The sequence below is a fragment of the Mastomys coucha genome, unplaced genomic scaffold (genome assembly GCF_008632895.1).
Source record: "Mastomys coucha isolate ucsf_1 unplaced genomic scaffold, UCSF_Mcou_1 pScaffold16, whole genome shotgun sequence".
Lineage (NCBI taxonomy): Eukaryota > Metazoa > Chordata > Mammalia > Rodentia > Muridae > Mastomys > Mastomys coucha.
The window spans coordinates 36467309-36489838 of record NW_022196898.1 but is presented as its reverse complement, the minus strand read 5'-3'; the positions used below and the strand labels follow the sequence as shown (position 1 = coordinate 36489838).

General features: G+C 51.8%; 1 protein-coding gene and 1 non-coding gene across 2 annotated transcripts; one reads left to right on the top strand and one right to left on the bottom strand.

The window, feature by feature from the left end:
- Nucleotides 1-326: 326 nt before the first annotated feature.
- Nucleotides 327-6909, bottom strand: Etv3l (ETS variant transcription factor 3 like). Its single transcript, XM_031376043.1, has 5 exons — nt 6846-6909; nt 6518-6755; nt 6114-6309; nt 5605-5716; nt 327-793 (listed from the first exon to the last, which is right to left on the bottom strand). The coding sequence occupies exons 1-5, from the start codon at nt 6907-6909 to the stop codon at nt 327-329; spliced, it is 1077 nt and encodes a 358-aa protein (XP_031231903.1).
- On the top strand, nt 4484-4613 carry LOC116094540. Its single transcript, XR_004120181.1, has one exon. It is a non-coding gene; the product is annotated as a small nucleolar RNA SNORA65 (small nucleolar RNA).
- Nucleotides 6910-22530: the final 15621 nt, after the last annotated feature.

The following is a 22530-nucleotide window of genomic DNA, read 5'->3' as shown; positions in this document are numbered from 1 at the left end:
GGTTCCCAATGGCTGAGCAGCTGGAGAGGGGTTGGCAGAGAAATATGTGCAGGGGTGGGAGAGGTCCTGCAACCCTTAGCCAGGATGGGGAAATGAACGCAGAGGAAGAAAGATTCTCTAAGACTTAAGCCCTTCATTCCCTCCTGTGGGTGATTAATTAATAATGTCTCCTTAGTTTGATAGCAATTTGGCATAGGGGAGGGGCACCACCTCAGTTTCCCCATGCCCACATTTGCCCCACCTTGGTTTAGCTTCACCCTTCGAGTCCTCCAGTGGGGGGACAGGAGGAAAGGGGAAGAGCCACCCCTTCACTTCTTTCTCTCCAATTAAGGGGGATCCGAAGGCCACTTGGCTCTCATGTTCTCTGGATTGGGGGACATGGGGATTCCTTTCTTAAGTTCGAGTCCCCGATGCTCTGAGGAGAGTCCCTCATTGGAATCCAGGTGCCTGCTTAGCCCTGGGTCAGGATTTATCACCGATTCCTCGGGCCTGAGAAATTGGCATCGAAGCCCCTCGCTAGTGCCCTGTCTCAGTCTGGCCAGAAGGTGGAGCCCTGGAAAATGCCAGGCACCTGGCATACACATGGGGCCTGGGAGCCAAGGACCAGGCTTTGAGGACCCCGGAAGTGGCTGCTCTGAGGGAAGAGAAGACAAGGTGGGTACTGAGAGGTGGGTCCAGTTACAGCAGAGGCAGGGCACAGAAGCAAAGGAAGCAAAGTTGGACAGATCACCTGGGAGGTTCCAGAAACAGCAGCAAGGCCTCTGCCAGCCTGGGCCCAGGACGGAGCCAAAACCTAGAGACAGAGAGAGAAATGGTCACAAGGCACTTCTTCCCCAGGCGCTCTGCTGGCTCCTTTCCTTCTCCTCTTGGCTTGGCCCAGGGAGTGGCACTATTTGGAAATAAGGCCTTGTTGGAGTAGGTGTGTCACCCGGGGGGGGGGGGTGCTATCCTCATCCTAGCTGCCTGGAAATCAGTCTTCTCCTAGCTGCCTCCAGATGAAGATGTAGAACTCTCAGCTCCTCCTGCACCATGCCTGCCTGGATGCTGCCATGTTCCTGCCTTGGTGATAAGGGACTGAACCTCTGAACCTGTAAGCCAGCCCCAATTAAATGTGGTCCCTATAAGAGTTGCCTTGGTCATGGTGTCTGTTCCCAGCAGTAACACCCTAAGACACCTCCTGTCCCATTGCTCTCTCTTCTTCCCTTCCCTCCTTTCTCTTCCTTTCCCCTCACCCTCTCCTTCCCCCACCCCTTCCATTCCCTTTTCTTCTGACAGACTCTTGAGGAGCTAGGCTGGCTTGGGTTTGTTTTGCAGCTGAAGATGACCTTTAATTCCTGACTGTTCTGACCCCACCTCCGGAGGGCTGGCTTTACAAATCTGGGGTTGCCTGCTTATTAGGTAAGTATGCTCCCAATGGGGCTGGGGTGGGAGATGAAGGGAGGGTCTCTCTCTCTCTCTCTCTCTCTCTCTCTCTCTCTCTCTCTCTCTCTCTCTCTCTCTTTTTGCTCGTTTGTTTGGTTCGTACTTCTGGATGGAATTTGCTGGGACTCTACCAGCCTTGTGGAGTGCCTGCTCCCGCTGTCCTCTCCCACCATTCCTGGGACACATAGCTCTGTTAGAAAGCATGCAGTTAGAGATGTAGTCTCCCCGGAATATAGTCCAGACTTCATAGAGTAAACATATGTTGAGAGACTGAATGAATATTCTGTGTTCTAATCCGGGGAATCTATCCTTTACTCTCCCTAACTCTGCTCAAAGTTTCCAAATTTTTAACTGGGTAAAGAATTGGTTGTGGGACCAGGTGCTTGTCATCTAAATATGAAGGCCTCTCTCTCCTCATCCATAAAGTCCTCTCTTTCCTGATTAAGATCAAGTGGCATCTGCTAAGAGTATGTGTACTAAGGGGCCCATGGAGTTGAGGGCCGTCCGTGTGAGGATCACAGCCTGCCTCTTCTGTCTGATGCTGGTCCCATAGCTCCCGCTCCTCCTTCCATTCCATCCAGACTCACCTTCTTCCTCTCCCACCTGACAGTCCGCCCCCCCCCCCCAGGAGTTGCCCAGACTGGGGTTCCTGGAAATGGCTAGACCGAGCTCCGTGCCATGTTTTTCTGTGTCAGTCCTGCCTGAAATACTCCGCTTTCAGCAAGGCCACATCAGTTTGTTAAGAGACTAATGGGGTCACATGGGTGTGATATAGTGAATAAAACCTGGGAAAACAGATCAGGTGTTACCTAATATAGCCAGTTTGTTAGCTAGGAATATTTCTCAAGCCAGATTCATGAGGGATTAAAGCAGTCAGCATGTCCTCCCTGAGAAGAAAACACACGGACTCCTTCTGCCTTGGTGTTCTCTCACTGTGGCCCAGTATCGTTTTCCTTAGTCCTTTGGATGAGGTAAGGGCTCTTGTCCCACAGAAAGGCTGTGACCCCAGTTCCTGGGGTCAGGATTGTGTCCACACTGTAGCTGAGTGGGCATGTGGAGGAGATACTTGGAGTTGCCCCATTTCCTGAAGCTGATTTGAGTGTCTAACAGCAGCTCCCTCTCCTGGTACCACATGGTCTGAGTGAAGGTGGAGGGAAGGCATGAAGTGGGATTTCGGTCCAGAAGCATAGCAAGTGACTACTACCAGCCCTCTGCTGACCTAAAACCCTCACGCCCTTCAGGGCCCAAGTACAGGGAGTGTGTGTGTGTGTGTGTGTGTGTGTGTGTGTGTGTGTCTGAGTGTGTGTCTGCATCTGTGTGTGTGTGTCTGCGTCTGTGTGTGCGTCTGTGTGTGTGTGTCTGTGTGTGCGTCTGTGTGTGTGTCTGTGTCTGTGTGTGTACGTCTCTGTGTGTGTGTGTGTGCCTGTGTGCATCTGTCTGTCTGTGTGTGTGTGTGTACGTCTGTGTGTGTGTCTGTGTGTGTCTGTGTGTGCGTCTGTGTGTGTGTCTGTGTGTGTGTCTGTGTGTATCTGTGTGTGTGCGTCTGTGTGTGTGTGTGTCTGTGTGTGTGTGCGTCTGTGTGTGTATGTGGTGTGTCTGTGTGTCTGTGTGTGTGTGTATCTGTGTGTGTGTGTGAAGGAAAAGAAAGCAGCCCGCTTCAAAGGGCTAAGCTTGCTGTCCTCAGAACTCTGGTGCTGGGGGAACAGTGGTATAGAGGAACAGAGAAGCCCTTCATGTGCTAGGTAGCGCTAGGATGCCAAACTGATGGCACAACCACCCTGCATCCACGGCCTGCACCATGCCCTGCCCTGGGGGTGGGTAAATGTGGGCGGGTAAATGTGGGCGGTCCTAATCTTTAAAACTGCCGGAAGCAGAGGGGCACAGACCTCTGCCGAAGACACCTGGGTTGGATCTTTCCACCCAGGTCAGAAAGCCCGACCAATGAACACCCCTCTCCTCTTACCCCATCATGAAGTACCACAGATAGCTAGCTTACTCCCAGCCCCTTTTTCTGTTCCAGGCTTTTGAACTCCTGGTCTGTGTTCTTCCTGAGAACCTGTGTTCTCAGCTGCACTTTGGAAGTTGGTTCAAAGCCACTTCCCTAAGGAAGTCTTCCCTGCTGTCCCCAGCACCCTCAGGGTCCCCTTTGTACCCAGCAGCAGTAATGCCAGGTATTTGTTGGTAGTGCCCTTAGCCTCTTGCCTAAAAGCCTCAAAAAGGCAGGCATTGCTCACATCTCAGCTTCAGCAGCACTGGCTGCTCTTCTAGAGGACCTAGGTTCAATTCCCAGCACCCACATGGCAGGTCACAACTATCTGCATGCAACTCCAGTTCCAGGGGGATCTGACACCCTCACATAGACATACCTGCAGTCAACACTAACAAAGTTGTATTTAAAAAAAAAAAACAATAAAACTTTCTTTCTTAAAATTATGGTGTTTTGAGGTTGGAGAGATGACTCAGTGGCTAAGAACACTGATTGCTCTTCCAGAGGTCCTGAGTTCAATTCCCAGCAACCACATGGTGGCTCACAACCATCAGTAATGGGATTTGATGCCCTCTTCGGGTGTGTCTGAAGACAGCTACAGTATACACATACATTAAATAAGTAACACTTTTAAAAATTATGGTGTTTCCTTTGGGGTCAAGGCACAGTAAACACAAGAAGGCACATTAAACAGGAGGTAATTAAACATCTGACCAAAGAAGAAAGAAGAACATGAGCTTCGTCTGCCCACCTCTCTTCAGCGGAGGTCCCTCCTTTACCCCATGGCCCTAGAGTCGTCTTCTTATGTTGTCTAAAAGCAAACAACAACAACAACAACCTTCCCAATGGAAGCTAGTAGAGATGGCTCAGTGGTTAGGAGCCTTTCTGTTCTTTCAAAAGAACTCCGTTCTGTTCCCAGCATCCCTGTCAGAGGGCTCACAACCGTCTATAATTTTACCTCTAGGGTGTTCAATGTCTCTGGTCTCTTGAGGGCACCTGCACTCCAGTGCATATACCTGTATGTAGACACACACCCCTCCACATAATTTAAAATAATAAAAACATGCCTAGCCACCCGTCACTGCACCTGACCAGTATTGTTGGCTGGTACAATCCAGTGCTGAGCTGACAGTAAGCCCCGGCTTTTAGGAAACAGGGTTGTCCTACATGTGGGTGACTCTGTGCCGAAAGCATGGGGACAGCCTAGAAAAAACATGCCAACAATAGAATGGCTTCTCCCCTAATCCCTGCCACACACAGCCTGCGTACAGATGCTCACTGGCTTATGATAGGGCTACATGCTGATAAACCCATTGTGGGTTAAAAATAACCTCCATCGAGAGTGTGTTGGGTGTACATAACCTACAGAATGAGTCAGTGCGGCGGTGCAGGGTGCTGCGGAGTGCTGGCTGTTTACTGTCATGCTGTTGTGGGTGACTGGAGAGGCGGCTCCCTGCACCTCCTATTCATAGCCAGTGGAAAGGTCAAACTTCAAACTTCTAGATATGATTTCTGTCACGGAATGCATACTGCTTCTGTGTTGTATCAGAAGACCTAGAAACCTTCAGTCAAATCGTTGTCAGTTTGGGAGCTTTTGTGTTTATAAAATGAAATAGGGGATGCGGCTCAGTGGGTCGAGGGCTCAGTGAGCATAGAAAGGCCCTGGGTTCCATTTCCTGCACCACAAAAACAAAATGAAAACCTAAACAGCTCTCCTCTCTGGACTCTCTGCTCTTCAAATGGTTTCTGAGGCCTTTTGGACCCGGTTAGCTGTTGGCCTGGTAGACTGTCTCCCACACCCCCTTCGCCTTCCTAGACACACTGACAATATGCCTTCCAGGTTCACCATACATTCTCACAGCTCTCACTTCCCCCTTGCTCTCCTCCTCCTTTCCTAGGGATCCCAGAGTGCTCCTCTGTGCCTCCTGAGTGCTCCTCTGTGTCCTTCCAGCACCTGTAGTAACTGGCAGTCCTCCCATCGCTGCTTCCCACCAGCCTCTGCTTCTTCTCTGAGCTTATCTTGCCTGTTTGAGTCCCAAGCCTTAGTAAACAGCTAGACTCAGTCACTAAACACTGACTGAATGACAATCTCTTATCTCAGGCCGACTTGGGCCTATGCTCAGCCAGCCAGGCCCTGGGGCGGGGGCTCCCCTCCTCTGTTTAAGGTCCCCACCAACTCGGTGCTCAACACTCACAGTTGAAGCTGCTGCTCTCCTTGTCCCCGGAGGCCTCTGGTGGCCTCCATGGGGTCCTTTCTCCAGCTGGCTGAGTTTCTGTGGCCCGTGTGTACAGCATGCTATGCAGGGGCTAAGGAAGGAGGAGAAGGAAAGCTGAGCGGACAGGCTCTCTCCAGTGTGTAGTCTTCTAAGACACAACAGGGCTATCGCCCAGTTGCTAATGTGACAAGCTAGTCCCATACTGATTCTTAAGCAACCAGTGGCTGCTGTGGATTGCCCGCTGTCTCGCCATCTCCCTGGACCCTCCCCTGCACCCTTTATAGCCTTCCCTCTGACACACCACAAAAAGATAGTGCCTAGTGCAGAAACTGTCCTTCACAAGTGGTTGTGGATTACAGAGACTAGATCCTGGAGCACTCAGGCACTAGGATATGGAAGGACTTTGGAGACCAGGAGGGCTCTAAAGTAGAGAGTGCTATCAGAGTCTGAGTCCTATCAGAGCTCTGAGGACAGGACCTCATGCCTACCTCACTCTGCTCAGCCACGGGCACCACGGGCACCACGGGCTGACACAGGGCAGGGGGCCTCAAAAGCAGGTGAGGGGTGGAGGGTGCCCACACTTTCCACGGAGGACAGTTGGCTACAATGAGCTTGCTGAAGTTGAACTTGTAGGTAAACCTCTTGCCTTTGGTCTTGTGCAGGATCCTCTTGTTGTAGTAATACCTAGAGAATTGAGAGTTGCCTCTGTGAGGGAGGGTGACACTGGGAGTCTCCTCCATCCGTCTAGCAGTTGCCGGAGGACACCAGCCATCTTCCCACAGTGAGAGTGTTTCCCAAGCCCTGCAATAGTGGCAAGCAGCCCAGAGTGCCAAGAACCACAGCCCTTTCCTTTGAGCTCTGCCTCTCCTGCTGCTGGCCACCCTCCTCTCACCTGAGGGCCCGGCTCAGCTTGTCATAGTTCATCTGTGGTTTGCACTTCCTGCGGCCCCAGAGGCGAGCCACTTCATCTGGATCCTTGATGACAAACTCCCCATACTCTCCCTGCTGCCAGGCGATGACATGGCGGAACTCTTCCTTCTGCAGCAATTCCAGGATGAAGTGCCACAGCTGGATCTGCCGGGAGCCTGGCGAAGACTCGGCTTTGTAGGCCCAATCTGGGAAGGCCAGACCTGGGGCAGGGAAGTGTGAGGTTCACCTGCTGTCCCCAGGCCCTGCCAAAGTCAGCTTTGAGAGCATGGGGAGGAGGCAGAGGAGCTTACCTGAGATCCAGTAGTTGACAGGGGCAGCAGCAAGGATGCCTTCTGAGAAGCAGTTGCAGTGCATGGTGAGTGGTAGGCGAGAGAGGGTTGAGTTTAGACTGACGGCCTGCTGAAAGTAAGGGACAGAGGGAAAGAATGCAGGTAAGGGAGGAAGGAAGGGTGGGTCTAGGACAAAAAAGAGAAGCTAAGGCAAGAATTTTCCTGTATAGAGCCCAGTCTCTGTGCCTCCTTACTGTTCAAAGGCTGCCCCCGGATGATAGCTTGGGTCTAAGTCCAAAGTAGAAAGGCAAGTGGCCCTCCATCTTAATCTATGATGGAGTTAGAGAGAGAGAGATGAACTGTCCATAGGGCTCAGCAGGATTTTGTTTTTGACAAGAGAAGAGGGAAGGATTTTCCCACTAAACTTTGAGTATAGAAGCAGTGACATAAATACATACCGATAACGTTCTTTGGTTGTTTTGAGACAGGTTTTTCATGTAGCTCAATGCTGAATCTCACTCACTCACTCACTCAGCTAAAGCTGAGGTTGACCTTGATCCTGCGGCCTCCACCCCCTGAGTGTTGAGATTGCCAGCCAGCTTGGTGGCCCATTCTCTAACTTTGCAATAATTCCACGTTGGAGAAGGGCGGGGATTTTTGTCTTGTTATCCCCGATGCCCAAATGCCTGGTGTGAAGCCATCAGTCATTGATTGCTGAGAGAATGAATGAACACTAATGGCTTCTTGATGGTCTCAGTCTTTGGCTGCTGCAGTTTTAAAATGTTACCTCCCTCACTTCCATCACCACCAGACTACGAAAGATCTAGTCTTTATTTCATATCCTTCCTCTAAAAGTTGTTACCTCCTTTGGGGGTTATTGAGGGGTGGCCCCCACCTTCAGGGTCTCCCTCCCACAGCCAGAGAGGGAGAGTGACCAACATGCGTGGTTGGATAGATATTTGGATGCATGAGAAGATGGAGCCAAGAAAGGCCGCCTGGCCGAGATCAGAAATGCAAGGCATGCTTTTCCACTCTTGTCCCCTTGTGTCAGGGAGGCAGAGGCATGACTGGTTAGGGTCAGAGTTGTACCCAGCTGGGCCACATCCCTTTCTAGAGCAGTAAAAGCAGTGTGTTCTCAGAATGGCCATGCTGCTGTTCCAAAGCTCCTGTGGCTGGGGATACCTTTTTGACCCAGTCTCCTTTAGGTGGGAGGGAGCAGCTGCCCCCTGCCCTGAGAGTGTCTCAGATTTTCCCAAGATGGCAGCCAGCATGAATGAGGCCAGCCAGGTCCTGAGAGTGGCTAACCTCATAGATCTTCTTGGTGGGTAGCACCTCCTGGAAAAGGGAGTCTAGATCACTGATAGCCCCTGGGGCCATCAAAATTCAGGAGCTATCCCAAAGAGGCCGGGTTGGCTGAAGATGAGCCCAGTGGGGCCAAAGACAAAGAGCATGGGACCTTCATGAATTCATGTGAGATTTTTGGTGCACTGGGGTGCTAATCTCCACAGAGTTCCCCCTTTCAGGGTATCTGCTGTTGAAGCCAGCACCAATGGTGTCACTTTGTGACAGCTGGGCTTTCCCTCAGAACACAGGAACCCTGGCTGTCTTCATGCCTTGTATTTGTAGGTGCTTGATGTGCCATGGGTAAGGAGAAAGGATCTTGTGGTTCTTGGGGGGAAGGATGGGGAGCAGAGGAAGGTTTTAGAGCTATCCTAGTAAGACAGACTTGCCTGTGGTGGGGTTAAGGGAGGGGAGGAGGCATTGAAGCAAAGCTGCATTAGAGAGAGGATGTTGGCTTGAAGAGTGCACAATGCTGGCTTCTACTGCCACTAGTTGATGTAAATAGTGTGAAGAGGACTGGGGAAGGAGAGGGGGCAGGGCAACAGAGAAGGATGTGGAACCTGCTCTTGGGGAGGCCCAGGCAGGGTTACTCTTGGCTCCAGGACTCCATGCTGGTGAGTTCGGCATGAAGGAAGCATTATTCTCAACTAGACCATAGTTGGTCTCAGGGACACACAGACATTGGTGTATAGCAACCTCCTGACACTCCAAAGGAGACTTAAGAGGTTAGGGAGGAAGGGAAGGAGGGAAGAGAGAAGGGAAGGAGACAGAGACTTAGCAAAGGCCCTTTAGTATAGCTGCAGTCACCCTTTAAGATCTTCCTTTCTGAGTTTCTAGGACTTTCAAACATGCCATCTATGGCAGTGCCTCTTGACTTTAGTGAGCATGAGAATCATCTAAAGTCCCTTCACAATGTGGATATTGATCGCACAGGCTGGCAGGATCTGTGACAGTACATGTCTGACATGCCATGAGGTGTTGTGGCCATGCATCCCTGGATGGTGGTTTGAGTGTCAGGTACCTCTGGAGCATAGTAGGTCTTAGAGGTCACTCTGAGCCTCAGCAGAGGCATGGAGCTTCCCTAAGGTCATTCTCCAAGTTAAAGACTGGAAAGTGAGACCACAGATGAAGGCTCCTAAGATTCTAGTTGGGTATGGTGTACAAGCTTAGAGTGTTCTGCACGCAGGAGACAGAGGCAGGGGGATCTTCACAGGTTGAGGCCAGCTTGGGCTACCCAGAGTTCTAGAACCTGAGTTATACAGTGAGACCTTGATTTTTTAAAAAAAGGGAGAAGGAAGAGGAAGAGGAGGAAGAGGAGGAGGAGGAGGAAAGTAAGAGAATCCAGAGTCTTGGACATGTAGAGTTAATGACACATATGTGCCCTGGAACTAGGCACATGTAGGGTCATGAGGAGACACACACACACACACACAGAGACAGAGACAGAGAGACAGAGAGATATAGAGACAGACAGAGAGAGAGAGAGAGAGAGAGAGAGAGAGAGTGAGTGAGTCCAGCCACAAAGTTAGGCAGGTTGCTGACACCTCCTCTCCTACCTGAGAAAAGACAAAACAGCTCTAGGGCATGACTGATCCCAGCACTTGGTAGGCAGAGGCAGAAGGAACAAGAGCGCAAGGCCAACCTCAGCTACATAGCAAATTTGAGGCCAGCCTGGGCTATATGAGACCTGCCTCAATAAACAAAACAAAAGACAACCCAAAACACAACATAAGCAAATGACACCCAAACCCAAACATGCAACCAGAGTGGTATGAGGCGAGGGGTGACCCTCCCATTCTTTATGCAGTAGCTTCCTCCCGATACATGCCATGTTTGCAAGTTGCTCCTGAGTCCTCCAGAAGCTTGCCAGTTCTGGTGTGGGAAGCCTTAGTGCTAGGGAAGATTGCCAAGGGTGTCCTGCAAATTCCTTTCCTCCCTGAGGCCCCAAGCTGACAGCGAAGGAGCTCGGAGAAGAGCAACTTTCAGCTCCACTGTCAACGACATTTGTCACTTAACCCTAATCTCTTGTGTGTCACTTTAAAAAAAAAATCTTTAAAAATATTTTAGCGCATGTTTGTGTGCATGGGTGTTTGTATGCATGCCATAACATGCAATGTGGCAGTCAGAGTACAGCTCTGTAGAATCTCTTCTCTCCTTTCCCTTTTAAGTGGTTTCAGGGATGTAACTCAGGTCACCAGGCTTGTTCTGCAAGCACTTTATCTGCTGAGCCATCTAGCTGATCTTGTGTCACCTTAATTTACACATTGGTGTAGAACTTCCCTGGCTGGGAGCATCCCACTCTGTGCATTCCTGTCACCTGGTGTCTGGGTCCCCGGCTCTGTCTCTCTTGGCTGTAGGATGCACACACAAAGATTGGCTACATTCTATTTACTGGCTGAAAGCAGCCTTGCAGTATGGCAGGATGAATACTGGGAACCATAAATCAGAAAGGATCTCTAGCCCAGTCTGTCATGATCATTGTTGCTCTCCAAAGCATTTTGTATTTCTGGAAGGGCTATGGCAGGAAGCGATCGTTACTACCATCGCCATCCATCTGATTACTAATAATGTTAATCCCCTTGGCCAGTATCAGTGATCATTACAACCCAAGTAGGTTCTAGGTCATTATTTAATAGAAGCAATATAGATAACGATGAAAATAATAGGGAACAAAGCCTCAGCTGGGCGTGCCGCCAAAGACAACCTCCCAAGCTGCTTCACCCTCTGCTCTCGTGGCTGAAGTGAACTTAGGACTGCCACCAGTTCAGGATGAGGTGCTGCTCTTGTTGTGTTTCTTCACTAATTCCTCACAATAACCTTTTGAGGTTGGTACTGGCTACATTTTGTAAGCTGAGGAAACAGAGGCTCAAAAGATTAAGAGACTTGCTCAAGATCCTGCCAAGTGGTGGATCTGGATGGGAACAGGCCTGTCTGACTCCAGGCACTGAACCGTAATTGGTCAACTGGGGCAGAAGAGTTGAAACTCTAAGGAGAGAGGCAAGGCTGACAGGAGGCCCTGGCCCCGAAGGAAACTGTCCAACCAAGCCTGGGATGTGGACTCTTTGCCAGAAAAAAATTTCAACAGTAGACCCAGAAAGCCAGAGGCCAGCCAACCCAATGGTCAAACATGAGAAATATAGAAGCACACAGACACACATACATAGAGACACACAAAGACCTACACACACACACACAGACACAGACACAGACACATAGACACACACAGACACATTCACATAGACACACAGACACATTCACATAGACACACACAGATACATTCATATAGATCCACACAGATACATATATATACACAAAGACACATATACACAAAGACACACACAGACACACATGCAGAAACACATATAGATATACACATATAGATATTCAGGAGCATATATGTATAGGCATACACACATACTCACACAGACACATATGGATACATACACACAGACGCATATGCATACATATATACACAGACACACTTGACACAGGCACATACACATAAACACACAGACACATATGCATAGATACACAGACACACATAGACACACAGACATACACACAGATACACATAGACATAGACACACAGACACATACTTTTAGAGACACAGACATACAGACACACACATAGAGACACAGACACATACACACAAGCATGTGAGCCCAATGCAGCATGTATGCAGAAACTTACAGTGAAAGTCATTTTTGTAGTCCTGGATGGGGCAGCTCACACTTGTAGAATCAGCAGAGACAAGAGGCATGCCCCTAGTTCAAGGCCAGCCTGAGCTAGAAAGAATTAGGGGCCAGCAAAGGTGCCATGTACAGGCCCTGCCTCAAATAAAACAAATCAAAAAAAGTTATGAAAAGAAAGTCATGCTGTCATTGGGACCTTTGAAGCCAGGGACCAAGTAACCAGGTTGACTGGACAAAACCTGAGCTTTTCAGTGCTTCATTGAATCAGCAGCAGGTAGGACTGCTGATGTGCAGAGAAGCGAACATCAGAGAGACATAAGCCTGGAAGAGCCAGGCAGAGAGTTGGATCCTGGACAGTGAGACCAGAGTGGGACCCAGGGCCAGAAGGACAGGAACGGAGAGGAGATCACAGTGACAGCGACTCATGACATCGTGAGAGACCTCAGAGGCTCCAGAGGTTGGATGGGTTGCTCCTCCCTCCCTCCCCAGTCTGATTGGAAACCTCCCATCTCTCCCTGGCTCTTGGCAGGTGGGATGCTGGCTCTGAGGCTGCTGCTGATAGAAGCTAAGGCTGCAAAAGGGACTGGGACTCGGGTGGTGCAGCTGGGGATCATGGTGGGCAGGGAGCAGCCAGTTTCCTTTTTGCCTCTGCTCAAGTCCTTTCCCTTACCTGGTATCCCTTCCTCTCTTGGGGATGGCAACTTTAGGGAGAGACTTCTTCAGGCCCTCCCTCATGGGTCTTAGATCTCTACCTAGCCCCACCCCTACGGCCCAAGGTTTAGAACTCCAAACCCAGACACTATGTCAACTCCCATAGGGCTGGTAGAAATGGGATGTTGAAGGTTAGGGAAAATCCTGCCCTCACAGATGCTTAGAGGAATGGTCCATGGAGGGGGTTGTCACAGGCTTCAGCCTGCAGCCCTGTTCCTCCTCTGACCTTCTCGGCTGCCCTCAGCCTATCTCTCCTGCCCCACCTGTCCTCCACCTCCTCCCCACCCTGCTCTCTTCCCTCCAGCTTTCCTTCTCACCTGTGGCCTCCTCTTGTTTCCCGTGCTTCCTCCTCAGTTCTCTGGTCACCCTTGCTCCCTGTCCCGGTGGCTGGTCTCTCTGGTCTCACCACCGATCACCCAGCCCTGCTCTGCGCAGGCTGGCTGGCCTTGCTACTTTTGCCTCTTGCCCTTTTCTGTCTCTCCCTACCCTGGGCTGCTCCCTTTCCATACTGCCTCCAGCGCTCGCTCTCTTCCCACAGTGCTGGCCTCGTTCATCATATTCTTATCCAGTGTTCTTTATAGGAGTCTCTTGAACATCCCGCCCTGGCCCTTAGTCTCCCCACCAGAAACAAGAAATCCCGGGCAGCAGGCACTAAGAGGGCACCAGGACAAGGCCAGCAGAAGATGAAAGTTCTAGCAAATGGCTGAGCTGGGTGAGCTCCCTACTGCCCCAGGGCAGGGCGTTAGATCAGCTGGAAAACCAGGGCAGCAGCAGAGGCAGCTGGCATCCGGGCATCCGGGCATCCGGGCATCTGAGGCCTCAGTCCTTAAAAACCAACCCCATGTCTACATCCAGCCCAGACCTCCAGGCTAGACCTGAGCCCTCCACTTTCCATCAAGTCTGAAGCTGTTTCAGCTGAGTCTACGCTTGAGTCTCTATGCCCAGGAGGTCCCACTGACTTTGGGCAAAGCCAGAGAGATCAAGCACCCCCGCACCTCCCACCTCCCCCACCCCTGCACTCCCACCCCCACCCAGGGCTTGGGTAGAGCTTGGGACTTCTCTTGGCATTGTGCCTGCCTCTCTAGCCTGCATCTGTGCTCCCTGCCATAAGGGTTCCCATACTCCAGGATTCTTGGTCCTAGTTCTTTGGGAAAGAGTTCGAGGAAGGAAGAGGGGCAGGTGGATGGAGCAGGATCCTCTCGCCCCATCAGAGGGATACATCTCTTTAGTTCAGCCAGCCAGGCTCAGGAGAAAGCACAGCTTCTCTGTCCTGTCTCTACCCACTCTGTGATGCTCCCCAACTCATCTGTCTCCAGCTGTTCCTCTGTCAGCCTCAACAATTGTCCTTTTTCCCCGACTGTCCCCGGACCCTTCACCCTGGGCAGCAATGAGCCTCGGCCAGGGGTGGGGGGCATGGCTCCTATGGACCCTCAAGGCTAGCGGGATGAGAAGTTGGCTGAGATCTTGGTTATTTTCTCACCATTCACCCCAGAGTCTGGTTTGTTCAAGAGAGTAGACACTGTCCCCCTCCCTGCCCCCTTTAGAGAAGCAGCCCCTGCTACACTGGACCAGTGTCTCTGTGACATCCTCCCATAGATGCCTGAGTGCTCTCTGCCTGGAGTGCACAACTCCAGCTCTGTGCCATTCCTTTGGAGAGAGAAAAGCCTCGCCACACCTGTGGGCTTCAGCTCCTTCCGACCCCCTCCCCAACTGTCCCGTAACTGGCTCCATATCCGGGTGCACAGAGGAGCCCCCATCTCAGACCTGCCAGGGTGGCTTACCGCCTTGGACCGTCAATTCTGCGCGCAGTCCGGTTCCTTCTGGCTCGCTCCTTGCCCTTGCTCATCATGTGTTAGGGTTACTTAAAATGAGAGCGGGATCTCCAAGCTCCCAGGGGAGTCGGTGTGGTTTGCAGACTGTACCATTAACTCTTTGAGGGCCAGTGACATGGCCCGATGCCTTATCCAGGCACCCCACACACATGTACACCTTGCAGCAGAGTAGGGCCTCTTCCTGTGGGGTGGCTGACTCCTAAGGCACCTGCTAGGGAGACTTCCTCCTTTTCAATTCTTCTAAAGGCTACTGACCCACTGGGATGTTCTGCGAGTTGTCTAGCCACCCATTCTTTCAGCCTGTCTCCTGTGTGACACTGAGCTTTCTGTGCAGATCGGAGTTCAGATCTAAAAACTGACCTCATACCTCCCAGACGTAAAAGCAACTCCTGCCTTTGCCCGAGCTGCTCTCTCGCTCACTCACTAGTAGTGCCAGATTGTCACAATCTGTAACTTTCCTTCTTTGACTCGAATAAAATGATATAGATAATATATATTTTTAAGTATATATATATATTTACTTACTCCTTAGTCCTGAAGATGTGACTAGGCAAATTCTTCCACCACTGAGTCCCATCTCCCACATGATAGTTATTCAAGGTCATTTTTCTAAAGATTTAAAGGCACTTAATATGTTTATTCTCTTATGGTTCTAGAGATTAAAAAAAATTTTTTTTAGACTTTATTAATTTGACCTGAAGTTAGACAACAGGAAGAACTTCCAACTAAGGATTAAGCCAGCTAGGAGACAGTGACTACAGGGGCATCAGACAGCTCAATGAGCAACAAGATAAAGGCTAGAATTCCCAGGACATCCTGGGGAGGAGACGAGAACCTAGCTGAGAGGGCTAAGGAACAGGATCTCAGGTTGATACCTGGGGACCAAGCCACCCTGGAGCCTGTCAGGGGCTGTGTCCAGCTTTCCACCCCCAAGCAGGGAAACGACTGATGGATGTTGTTGGGGATCAGTATGATTTTCCTGTCTTCGCTGACTCTGGGAGGCCATGCCCCCCACCTCTCAGCATACTGCCTCTGTGAGCTGATGGAGATGGGATGGAGGGCATGGAATTACATTCTGGGCTTGTTTTCTGGTTAAATCAACCGAAGCTAACGTGATGGACAGGTGGGAGAGGGGCTGATTGATGGAAGACAAGAGCTGGGCCTCAGGGAGGGAGGGAAGGTCCTGATGGAGGCAGAGCTCCTTGGGCCAGAGCCATGCAGGAAGGGTGACAGTGCACAGGGATGGGCAAGGGTTAGGTGCTGGGTCCTTACTGCAGCAGGCTGGCCTGCCCCCTGCTCACCATCACCCACCCATGCCCTTCCACTTAAGAGTGTGAAGACTGGGCACAGTGCCTTCTGTCCACCTTGAACACCCATAGGCAGGAGGCTCCTCCACAGGCCTCTGCTGCTACAGGGAAAAGTCCCTTACAGGACACAAGCCGAGGCCAGGGAGAGAGCTGGAGGGACTGGCTGCTTTGATGTATTTCCATCTCTTCTCCTCTGCTGCTTGTCGCCACCCCAGCATACTTCCTCTCATCTTCCTGGACACGGGACAGGGCAGCCCTCCTTGCTGGCCAACCTCCAGATTCTCTGCCTTCCTGGTCCAGCCATGTCACCATATGTGGACTAGTCCGGAAATGGAGCTAGCAGCCCAGCACTGGGCTTGATGGTCAGCTTCTCAGCTGGCCAGCTGTTTCCTCCACAAGATAGAAGCAAATGGGTGGAGCCCTGGGGTAATGGGCCCTGCTCACGGAGCAGGACACTAGGAGGCACCCATACCCCTCCTGTACTCACTCACCTACCCAGCTCCTCACATGGCCTCCATACACAGTTAATTCATTCTTTTCTTTTCTTTTCTTTTCTTTCTTTCTTTTTTTTTTTTTTAGTTCTAGAGACAGGACCTCATTCTAGCTGAGTATGGCCCTTGCTGGCTTTGAATTCAAGGCAATGTACCTGCCTCAGCATCCAGGTGAGATTTCAAGTGTGCACCATCACGCCAGCTCGGTTGGGGTTTTTAAGATGGTTTAAAATATGTTGAGTGTGGTGATTTGTGCCTGTAAGTCTAGCACTGTGGAAATCTGAGGCAGGAGGATCACAAGTTCAAGGCCAACTTGGCCTGTACAGTGAGTTTTGAGTCCAGTCTGTACTACTTATCTAGATCCTGTCTCAAATAAAAAGTAAAAATAAGGTCGGGGAGGAGCTGTGTGAGAGAGGGCTTGCCTAGCATATGATAAGTCTTGGGTTCAATCCCTAGAACCACAGGGAAAAACAAAAAACCTCCAAACAAAGTGAGCCAGGTCTGGTGGCCCACACCTGATGATATCTCAGCCTTGAGACATGACAGTAAGAGGATCAGGAGTTCAAGGTCAGCCAGGGCTACATATTGAGTTTGAGGCTAGCCTAGGCTGCATATTGAGCTTGAGGCTAGCTGAGGCTACATGAGAACCTATCTGAAAACAAAACAAAACAAAACAAAACAAAACAAAAACCAATAAATCAACCAACCAACCAAAACGTCAAATTCATTTCCAAGAATATCCATGCCGACAGCTCTCCTGTCTGTTCACTCCTCTCAGCTGCCCTGGCTCGGTGATACAGTAACAGGCCTGTGCTAAATGCAGGGGTGGTGTAGAAGCCTGCCTCTGTTGGAGATAAGAGACAGCCCTGCTGGTTTGAGGTTGGATGGGTCTGGGCTGGGCTGGGCACAGGGGGATGAGGTGGATGGGAGGGGCGCTTCTTCCCATCATGCTGGGCCCCAGGGCTTGGGATTCGTCTAATACAGGCACACTGGAGGGACAGTCCTCTCACCTCTATGGGGCTCCAGGACTTCCTCACTTTTGCTTTGATGTGGGGGTTGGTAAAACCTCCATGGAGATAAGCCCTGCATGGCTCAGACCTTGGACAAGGCTTCTCCAGGGCTTGGGAATGGGGGTACAGGCAATAGGAGCAATAGGAAGGAGGCAAGACTCCTCTCCCCAGCCTGGTGCAGTGAAGTTCTGAGGACCCGTTGGGATTCCTGGGTGCCTTGTCTGGCCAGCTTAGTCATCCCAGCAGACATACTTAGAAGCACATCTGGCCAGCTGTTGGAGAAACAGGGGCCCAGCCCAATGACTCCTTCCCTGTGTCCAAGTCAAGGATGAGACAAGGATGTGGCCTCAATGGATTCAGAAAGGGAGATGGGCTCTTGATGAAGAATGGAGACCCTAGGTGGCTAGAGATGGAGACCCTAGGTGGCCAAGGGAAGGAAGGAGGCACAGAGGAGAGGGAGATGCAGAGGCTGTAAGGCCAGGGAGGTGGGCGAGTGAGGGGAGCCGGTGCAGCCAGTGTTGTCCTGGGGACTGGAGACCCTTCAAGTCCCATTAGCAGCAATAGAAGGTGACATGTGGGATCGATTCCAATTGAGGCAACAGACTCCCAGTAATAAACCTATTTCATTCACACTTCTCGCCCCCACTGCTGCCTAGAGAGGAGGGTTCCTGCTGCTGTCGCAGAGGCTGCTGTGGCCCAGCCCTGCTGGCTGTGTGTCTGCCCAGGCCTCTGCCTTCCCAGTGGGAACAGGGACAGATCTGGAGTGTGTGGACTGGCTCCCCCGGGGCACAGGTGGAAGCCTCTTTGTGTTCCTGTGTTAGTAGGAGGGCTGGGTCCAGTGTGGGTGTCTGAATTCAACTGCAAGCCTCAGTAGGTCTATGAGTGTGACAAGCCATAGTGAAATGAGTATGCATTCCTCCATGACTGTCTGCCTGGGGCTGTATTTGTGTATGTGGGCGTCTGTGTCAGCTTTTGTGTTTCCAGCGTCTGTGTGCCTGTCTGTCCACGCATGCCTGTCACACGTGGGTGTGTGAGCCCCACATAAGCTTTGAGCGTGAGGTCTGGGTTTCGGTGGCCGTCTGCAGCGTGCTTTGTCTCAGGGACTGTGGGTGTTTGTGTATCTGTATCTGGCCTGTCTTTGTCTCTTGGGCACCGGGGAAATGCTGCCGGAATCCCAGCACTCACAGGAAAACCCTGTCCCCAACCTGGTCAGTCAGGCAGCATCCTGTGGAGCACCCAACCATCCTGCCTTCCCAGGGCTGAGAGCCGACTCAGGGAAGTGTGTGAAGGGAAGTGCAGGTAGCAGAGGAGAAGGAAGGACAGGAGAAAGGCTGAGGAGAGGGGCAGCAGAAAGATCAAGGTGTTTGGACAGAAGAAGAACTGGAAAGGCCACCAGGCAGTAGTAGTAGGAGTTTCCCTTGGGCACCGAGGGAGGAAGCTAAGGGAAGTGGGGTGGGTTGTCCCCACTCTGGACACTGTAGAGGAGGGCTGTGCTGGGTCCTGTGGGGGGACAATGTCAGAGCGTGAGGATGCTTACCTGGTAGTCTGCAGACACACCGCCTGGTCAGGACTCCCCTCCCCCATCTCCCCTGCACATCTCCCCTGATACTCTGCTGGCCAGGGTGAAGGGGTGGGGGGTCAGTCAGTTCACTTTCTGGTGCCTGCCTTCTAACCCTTCCCTGTCTCTGCCTGGTGGTTCTTTTCCTCAAAGGAGATAGGTCAAGGCCCTGAGGTCCTGAGTGAGGGGCAGGGGAATGGGGGGAAAGCAGAGGTTCTGAGGGGGAGGCAGCACTGGTTCATGATGTAGGAAGGTCTGGGCAAATGCACTGTGCTCCCTACGGACTTCCAGCTCCTCCAGTGCTTGGCATGCTGGTGAGGATCTTCAGGAGTAGAGCCAGGGCTTTGTCTTGCTCTCCAGCACTTTGATTATTTTGGGGGGTGGGGGGTGGGAGGGTGGAGGAAGGGGTGTCAGATCTCAGCATATAAGACCAGGCTAGCCTTGCCTTTGTGCTGCTTGCCTCCTGGGAGACTGTAAGCTTGCAGCCCTGTGGCCTGCTTTGCCAGCTTTAGATGTTGTCTGGGGTGAGGGCAGAAAGGAGGCCTTAGTTCTCTCTACTCCTCCTTACTCCTGTCTGCTCTGGGAGTTTGCTGTACTGGGCCTCACAAGGGAGCGCCCCAGGGGAACATCACAAGGGAGCACCCCAGGAGAGCATCACAAGAGAGCACCCCATGGGAGCACAAAGGAGACTGCAGAAGTCTCTGGAAGGCGAGATGACCTACCTGCTCAGACAGGAGCTTCCAGCCTCTGCTGTCCCTGTTGTAAGTGCCTGATGAAGTGTTTATGGGAACTGAGGCCTTGGCAGAACCTCCAAGATTTAAGCTACCTGGTGTCGGCACCAACACCCACTTCCTAAACGGAGTTCTCAGGTAGAGTTTTGAGTGTGACTTTAAGGGTGTCTCGGTCCTGTGGCCCACCGCTGACACTTTTGAGAGCACCGGGTGGCAGCTGTTCCTGTGGCCCTGTCATGTGCTCCCGGGGGCAGTGCCTTGTGTTTTAGGCAGGAATGCTTGGATGCCAAGATACAGAGAGTGGGCTAGCTAGTGGGACATGGGTCCCTTGGTCCCTCCAGCCTTCTTCCAGGTGCTTGTGACATGTGACACCAGGTTCTCCTTGATCATTGCCATCAGGGCTATGCTTTGAAGATGGCGGAGAACTGACTCTTGTAGGACACCATTCCTTTTGGGCCTTGTCTTTAGTTTGTGTGTGTGCGTGCGTGCGTGCGTGCGTGCGTGCGTGCGTGCGTGCGTGCGTGCGTGCGTGCGTGCGTGTGTGTGTGTGTGTGTGTGTGTGTGTGTGTGTGTGTAGAGTTCTGCCTAAAGAAGGTTCCAGGCTCTTTCCTCAGAGTGAGCAGGGGAGGGTGAAGGAGGCCAGGGCTGCTGTTCTCAAGGGCTCCTGGGAAACTGTGACTCTTTCCTCAGATGGGGATCTTGGTCTGGGTATACAGTGCTGAGGATATGAGGTCTGGGAGATTGCACTCCTGGAGTCTGTGAGGACAAGAGGGAGGAGGGTGGGAAGGAAGGGTGCACACAAGGGGTATGGGAGCCAAGGTCATATGTGACTTGGGATGTCCTGAAAGAGCAGTAAGTCCAGTGAAGGCAAGACTACAGTTTAGAGGTAGTGTGTCCAGAGCCTGTGGTAGGCCATAACTGGGGTACCCCAGGGATGACAGTTACGGGAAAAGCATGATGGGGTAGCAAGAGGTCAGCTGAGGCTCTAGGCCTCTGAAATTTGGGGGTCACTCATGGACTATTTTTCCTGGACCCTGAGAACCTGATGTGGGCCTGGCTAGAGCTTTCTACTGCCTGGAGCCAGGGAGAATTTCCTGGAGGAGAATTCAGAGGCTCCAAGAGGCTCCGAGCACAGCCGGTCCACCCTTCTCTCTACCTTATTCCCTGCTTCTGCCCAAACACTAGCCTGAAGCAGCCTAACCAAGCTCTTATTTCTGTGGTAAGGAGCCCTGTGTCAGGTTGACAAGAAAAAACAAGAGAGAAGAGGGAGCCAGAGAATGTGGAGCCCAAATGAGACGCAAGATAAAGCAATTACATGATCAATACCAGTGAAATTGAGTAATCCAGCCGATCAATACCATGGGCTCGGGCCCTCCTGCTCTCAGCCTGCCTACATCTTCTCCTCTTAGAAATCCATCTGTCAGTCCACCTCCCACCCTGGCCTTTACATTTGGGTTCCTGAAAGTGCCCCCCTGCCTCCAATCTGGGTCAGCTGCTACTCCGTAGCGCCTCACTAGCTCCCTTTCCTTCCAGTGGGCCCCATTCTCAACTGCCTCCTGGGTTGATGCCTTCCCTTCTCCTCCATGTCCTCCGCCTTGTTACACCAGTGGCTACAGCCTAGGTTGCCTGAGTAGTGAGAAGAGTTCTGCCACACCTCTTACTCTGTCCTCAAAGCACAGTCCTCCATGTGCAAAGCCCTGCCCCACACGCTAGTGCTAGCTGAACTGGAGTCTGAGGGCAGGCAGGGAGCTTGGGAGGAGGCCCCGGGCCCCACCCATCCCAAGGTACTTGTAGAGGCTGCAGTGCAGGTGCCACCACTGAAGGTCACTTGCCCATCTGGGGGCTTCCAGTGCGTTGGTGGGCACTTGAGGGCTGTGGTTTCTGAGACGTGAGAACTTTTCCTGACTGTGGGAAGAGCAGAGCTTCTCTGCCTAAGCACTGAAGTCTATGGCCACACGAAGATTGGAAGTTTAAGGGTGTGAGTGTGTGCATGTGTGTCGAGTGTGTGTAGGGTGTGTAGGGTGTAGTGCAAAGAAAAGCTATGGAGCTGTAGAGGCAGGCAGGCCTGGAATAGGAGCCAGTGGTTTGCCTCTCCACATTATCTGCCTGCCCCTATCACTAGGCTGTCTGTGCCTGGACTGGTGGAATAAACGAATGGCCACTGTTACTTGTATTTCAGTGCATTCTGTTGGCTGTCTGCTTTCCCACCCCATTCCATACTGTGAGCCGTTAGAAAGCCAGCATCAGCAGCCCAGTGGCCAGCAGACACCAGCCAAAGTTGGCTTGCTGGCTGGCTGACACTGTCTGATTCCAAGATTGGTATGGGCAAGTGTGAACAAATTTCCCATAGAAAGACATGAGATCTCTCTCTCCATTTTTTTTTTTTTTTTTTTTTTGGTTTTTCGAGACAGGGTTTCTCTGTATAGCCCTGGCTGTCCTGGAACTCACTCTGTAGACCTGGCTGGCCCCGAACTCAGAAATCTGCCTGCCTCTGCCTCCCAAGTGCTGGGATTAAAGGCGTGTGCCACCACTGCCCGGCTGGATCTCTTTAAGTTAGTGCAATAGCCTGTCCCTTCCCAGTCACTGCGTCAGTACAGCAAGGCAATCTAAGCTCAGGCTACTGGGTACTCGCTATTGACCTTGGGCAGTTCCCTTAGCTTTCCTAGCCTTTGTTTTCTTCAGTGGCACAGTGGGGATAACAATAGCTCGCATCTGCAGCCAGAGATTCCAGATTAACCTCTGTCCTGACCCTCTTGTTCTCCCTCCTGGGAGAGAGGCCAGTGAGTTCCTGCCACAATGGCCTTCAGCTCTCGGGACCCAGGCGGTGAGCCTTGGCCATGTGCAGGGGTTGTGGCTGGAATAAGCAGGCTTAGTGAAAGCCGCCTGCTACTCTTTGTCCTTCACTTCTGTGGTTTGTGTGGCATCCTCTGGGGTTATGGTATGCATCCTGTTGTCTGTTGACCTAATCCCTAGAGACTGGAGCTGGGTGAGAAAGCTTGGGTGCGGCTTCTGCCTCCTTTCCAGAGGGGACC